We start from the raw sequence: 6,000 nt of genomic DNA, 5'->3' as shown, positions 1-6,000 counted from the left end.
TCATGAACAACTCCTCTCACCCCCTGCATGGAACTGTGGGGGCCTTAAACAGCTCTTTCAGCAACAGACAGCTACTCCCACCATGTAAGAAGAAGCACTACCACAGGTCCCAGCTGTCAGCCTCTTCAGCCCCAGCATGACTTCATGACTTTTTCTATATGTTTCTTATTTATGAGTATTTTCCTATCCACCTTGTGTATATGAAATGCTGCTCATATACACAATCCATTGTGGTACCATTAAAGTCTTATCTTATCTTATTTTGAAATTATTTTTAGCCATTTTGCATCATGAGTTTTACTATATCTTTCGCTAGTGAATATACTTTGTTATCTCAGAGCTGTTGTATTTATGCTTAGGTACAAATATAAATGCACGTCTCGTACTTGTAGTATTAGTACACCAACACTTGTTGTCACATAAAGAAGCAGTACACACTCCGGCCACAGGTGGCGCTGTGTGACCGAGCATTGAACACTGTGACAGGAGGAAGCGCAGTTTGAAAACACGCTTGAACTTCAGCGCCGGAGCGGAGCTGACTTAACTCCCTGTCATAGATAGCGTTATATTATTATTATTATATATTAGCAGTCTGTCATTAAAGTAACGATGGAGAGGAGCGTGGGGACAGTTTCAGCGATTAAAGCTTTAGGGTGAGTAAAACTGACGTTTACTGCGCAGTCACCGTCGTTATAGCAACCCGTTTAACGCTTGGTGATTTCTAAACATTTCATGATTATTACCGAGCTAGATGTGTGATTTATTGTAAACATTATGAGCCTCTCAGTTTAATCAGAGCACCTGCCTGCCTGTGCCGAGCTGCTGCAGATCATTTCACCTGTTTGTTTCCTGTCCAGGTACCCTCGAGGCAGCTCCTGCCTCACGCGCTGCAGGTGCGATGAGCTCCCCTGTCCTCTGCTCACCTGGCTGGCTGCAGAGCTGACCTCTGTCTGCCCGGAGCTGCAAGGTTTCTATCATGCATACATGAATATGAGTGGTTCTCTGCAGGAAACTACAGTTTCCTGCACATACACTCTGTATGTGCAGGAAAAGTGTTGACTGGACTGTAGTTTCCTGCAGAGAATAAATAAATAATTAAAAAAAAAAAAAAAAAAAAAAAAAATATATATATATATATATATATTATATATATATATATATATATCTATATATATATATATATATATATATATATGAGAGAGAGAGCGAGAGTAGAATAGGTGGTGTGAGGATGCAGGACTTCAGCATATGATTAAAGTACTTGAGCCGCCGTATAACTTCAGCAACACAGTAATTCAAGGCAAACAATTGTTAATCTTTTTTTGCCAAATAAATATATAAACGTGTAAATGCAGCAGTGTCTCTCCTCTTGCTGTTTCAAAATCTCCCTTCACTTTAATTTACGATTGTTACAATGACGTACTTAATCCCTAATCAAGCTGCCTCAATATTTCAGTTTTTGCATGATTGCATGACATGTCTCATAAGAATATCTGATTCAAAAAAAATAATCTAATTATTAGGCTATAGATCTGATACATGGTATTTTTAGAGTGTAAAAACAACAAACAAACAAACAAAAATGGATGGATACCAATATACCTGTGTTTTGCTTTAACGAGTGACCCTGTTAATTGGCGATGGTCACCTAAATGCATCTGAGGTTGTTGTAGTTACAATAAGCCAATATAAGCTGATTGAATCTCATTTAAAGGTCCAGTGTGTAGGATTTAGTTGCTGTTCTCCCTCTCCTCACCCTCTCCTGGCTGAAATTTTACATCTAAATCAGTGTTTGGTTTGTCTGTTCTGGGCTACTTGTAGTTCATTTTGAACACACCACAACAAAGACACAACAATTGTTATTTTCAGGTGATTATACATGAGTGAAAACATACTAATGGATATTGTATTTTATCCATGCAAATAGAAACTCTTAAGTCTTACACACTGGAACAAAAAGAAATGTAAATTACAAATGGTGCCCTGTGCTATAGTATTATAAATTATGAGAATTTTTAAAAAGACTGTACAGAATTGTGTTAACATTAAGTACATTGAAAAATGTGTTGTATAAATAAAACATGTCATGTTTTTACTCCTCTTTTTAGACTCTGACAGGACAGGTGACGTCTTGCTGGTAGGAGAGCTGAGAGATTTACTGTCAAACATGTTCTTTCCCGTCACTGTGCTGACCTCAGAGGTGATGGGGCCGTCCATCCTCAATAAAGTCACTGGTGAGAAATCATCCACTGGGTTCTATTGTATTGTAGAGTTGTGTTTAAGGTAATAACAGATTGTTGTAGTGCCCATGGATTTGTAGATTCTCTTTCTTTTTTAAAGGAAAGGTATATCCTCTTAAAAATCTTGTTCACTTCTTTAGAGTTCCTCGCATCAGAACTGCAAGCAGCTCGCATAATCAAGCATAAAGAGTTGCATCCTGAGGAGGAGACGACGGAAGAAGAGTCTGAAAAAGAGCAGCGGGTTGATGATCCCAGCCATGAACTGACGGAGGAATTTGAAGATGATGATCCTTCTGACAAAGGCCGAAGGCAGGCAGAGATTCAGGCAGAATGGATATTACTGCTGCATGCCCTCGACATGGACACCTCCTCTAAATTTACAGATGTGTTGAGTGAGGTGAGTCTGACATAAAATAGACTGATTTATGTGTAAGTCATGACTATAAACTGATAAGCACTGACTTTGTTATTTTAATGCAGGTGGAGATGAGGCTTGCCCGTCTACCATGTGGAGACATGACAAACCCGCTTCTTAACAAGAGCCTCAGCACAGAGCAGTGGGTATGTTGCCCGGCCTGTTACCAGTTCATTATAGATAATCTGTAACTCTAACAACATAACAGCGTTGTCATCTTTTGTCCTTTTACAGATGGGAGTTAAAAAGATCAACAAAATTTTGTCAGAGGACTATCAATGTCGGCGACAGATGATGATCAAACGCTTTCAGGTTACGCTCGAGTCATTCGCATGGGGAGAAAAACAAAAGGTAAGCATGATGGATCACTGAATCACTTCATTAGGACTCACTCGCCTTAGGAACAGTCATACCAGAGTGTATAAAATGGTTGTTAGCTGGGTTTTACTCAGTGTCTTTTGCCTTCAGCGTGTGCAGCGAGCTAAACATGCTTGCAACGAAGGTTATAAGATAAGGCAACAATTTCAATGACCGTAGTTCAGATGAATGTTCTGTGAGGCTGTACTTCGGCACAGCTTTTTCTCAGAGTTGTTGTGTAGTGTTTCCATCGCTTCATTTTGTTCATTTCAAGGGGAATCCGACTTAATCACGACCGGTGACAGGCATCAGTATAGAAATAACTTTATGTAGGTCTTTAGAGGCATCAGTGTTAAATTGAGACTGATCAGAATCACTTTTATTGGTCAGGTATGTGTACACAGACAATGAATTTGACTCCAGTTTCAGCTTACATAGACAGATATAGATATACATACAGCTAAAGACAAGGAGCTTGTTAAGTAAACATGAACTTTATTCATACCAGTTGAAAACGTACTTACTTAAGGTACATTTACGATGTTCACCATCCATGAATGTCTGACAAAATTTCATTGAATCTGTCCAATTGTTTTAATTTAGATGTGTAAGTTTCAATTTCTTTCCAGTATTTCACTCTGTGCTGGCTGACAGACTGACAGTGCCTCACATAGAGCCACAAGTGGCTAATAATGACTTGAAAGAATAATCCAGAGTTGCTGCTGACTACAGTTGACTTACTTCACCACCTGTTACCTGATACAAAACAGAAGTCTCGCTGTGCGTCACAACAAACCTCCCAGTTCAATCAGTCTTTTGTTTACAGGAGCGCAGTGAAGCACTGGCCTCAGTACCTCCTCTTTCATCCCTCGCTGGCTCTACCCGAGTCTCCCCGTCTCTTCTGATTGCTGCCAGAGAGGATCAGTCTTTCATTGAGCCTGTCAAAGCTGGAACAAGCACCCCCGTCTACAAGGTACGAACATAAACAGTTATAAACCATAGCTGTAATTCTGAATGAAGACACCGCGAGCTGATGGTTTCTTGTTTTTTTTTGTCTTACTAGACGTTGATGGGCAGCGTACCAGACAGAGGTGGACGGCCAGGTGAAATTGAGCCACCTATGCCAGAGTGGCAAGGTCGAAGTGCGAAAGGAAACCGATCAGGACGAGGAGGCAGACACTATCAACGGCGTAATTCTTCCAATAAAAAGAATAAAGGGAAAAAAGAGTAACAGCTCTTTCTCTTTGGCTTTACAGTTTAATTTGAGATTATGATTTTTCTTTATTTAAATTATGAAATAAAATATGGCTGTGGAAGGCTACATATGATATAATTTTAGAGTGGTGTACAATGTGTGTATAACGTTATGTTATAGGACATACAAATACCCGACTCATTGCTATAATGTACTGGTATATGACCAGATATTTTTGTTGTAAAAAAAAAAAAACTTGAAATAAACTAATTTTTGGCTTTGCACATTTTTAGGTTTGTTTACAAAAGAATAAACCTATTAAACACAGCAATGTATTGTCATGCTTTTTATGTTTAAAACACCTGACTTATATATATTTAGCTCGCTCATTTTTAGTGAGAAAACTGATGGAAATGGTATTCTCATTTATGAACTGTTTATTCAAGACACCAGCAAAACTGATTGGTTTGGTTGCATTGTTTTTTCCAGCCTGGCCTCTTTGGGAAAATTGAGACACAAACTGAGTTACATACTTTGTGTCAGTCTCAGTGGGTTTGGATTTTTTCTTCCACCTGTGCCTTTAATTGAACATTTTTGTTATGATGGATTTTAACACACATTTTAAGCTCAAAAGACACATTTAAAGCACAGTGTGTTTTGTTTCTTTTAAATAACGATCTAATTTTAAACTCACTTCATTGTGAAAAACAAACAAACAAGCTTTTGTGAAGCACACAACAATACTTTCAAATTTGTATCACTATTATTTTAATGTATTTCAGGCACATTGTATGGGGAAACTTTACTAGTTACACCAATTAAATACAGACAGACACAGATAGATAAGATAGATAGATAGATAGATAGATAGATAGATAGATACTTTATTCACCCCGAAGGAAATTCAAGCATCCAGCAGCAGCATGCAAACATACATTGAATGTACATTAGGATTTACCTATAACACAGTATACATACATTAAAATTAACCTGAGATAAATCTAAATTTAAATATGTACAAAGAAAGCAAAAGTAAACATTTGCATAGGATTTAAATATGTACAGAGGAATTCAATTAATTCAATTTCAACTCTGATACTTTGAATCCAGTCTTCCTTATTAAAGGGGTTTTCTTCCCATAACAGCAGTCTCAAACTGTTTGTATGTTTTCCTGATAAAATGTTAAAGATAGATAGATAGATGCATGTCTCGTGCACTTCCCTTATTTGGCCTGTGTTTTACTGAGGATGTCAGGGAGAGATAATTATAAATCAATAGTACAAGTACAGGAGAGACAGGTTAAGGACAAGGAACACAATGTTCATTACTGAGCAGATAACCTTTAAAAGAATATTATGATGCTATCTGTATCAGTGGGGAGGTGTCCGAGACAGCCCGTTAAAAAATGTAAAAGAACCAACTGTTACAGCTCCACATTAAAGACAGACAGACAGACAGACAGACAGACAGATAGATAGATAGATAGATAGATAGATAGATAGATAGATAGATAGATAAAAATGTGTCTAGAAAATATATTTAGCCTGTGCAAGGTGTGCATACGTACATAACTCCAATATATAATATGTACACATGTCTAAATGTATATATATACACACACACACACACACACACACACACATTCACATATATGATATAGTAAATGTGTAATATATGCATAATAAATACTATAAATAATGTGAATATGTAAATATGATATATATTATACGTAATATACGTTGATATCCCACGCGATAGCACGTTGATTAATTAAGTTTAGACTAATATAAATT

The 6,000-nt window shown here is 37.4% G+C and overlaps 1 protein-coding gene across 1 annotated transcript; it reads left to right on the top strand.

Moving 5' to 3' along the window:
* The first annotated feature begins 460 nt into the window (after positions 1 to 460).
* Positions 461 to 4,534, top strand: im:7138535 (protein FAM98B). The gene is made up of 8 exons (XM_010752552.3): positions 461 to 653; positions 858 to 967; positions 2,109 to 2,234; positions 2,381 to 2,637; positions 2,721 to 2,801; positions 2,890 to 3,006; positions 3,839 to 3,985; positions 4,076 to 4,534. The coding sequence occupies exons 1-8, from the start codon at positions 610 to 612 to the stop codon at positions 4,241 to 4,243; spliced, it is 1,050 nt and encodes a 349-aa protein (XP_010750854.2). The 5' UTR covers positions 461 to 609; the 3' UTR covers positions 4,244 to 4,534.
* Positions 4,535 to 6,000: the final 1,466 nt, after the last annotated feature.

This window comes from Larimichthys crocea, chromosome VII, assembly GCF_000972845.2.
Source record: "Larimichthys crocea isolate SSNF chromosome VII, L_crocea_2.0, whole genome shotgun sequence".
Classification (NCBI taxonomy): Eukaryota; Metazoa; Chordata; class Actinopteri; family Sciaenidae; genus Larimichthys; species Larimichthys crocea.
Note: the sequence above shows the minus strand (reverse complement) of the source record. Positions and strands in the feature narration are given on the sequence as shown.

Coding starts and splice junctions, on each gene's coding strand:
- im:7138535 (XM_010752552.3), top strand. CDS start 610: ATGGAGAGGAGCGTGGGGACAGTTTCAGCGATTAAAGCTTTAGG. Junction 968..2,108: donor TGTCTGCCCGGAGCTGCAAG/GTTTCTATCATG, acceptor TCCTCTTTTTAG/ACTCTGACAGGACAGGTGAC. Junction 3,986..4,075: donor CAAGCACCCCCGTCTACAAG/GTACGAACATAA, acceptor TTGTCTTACTAG/ACGTTGATGGGCAGCGTACC.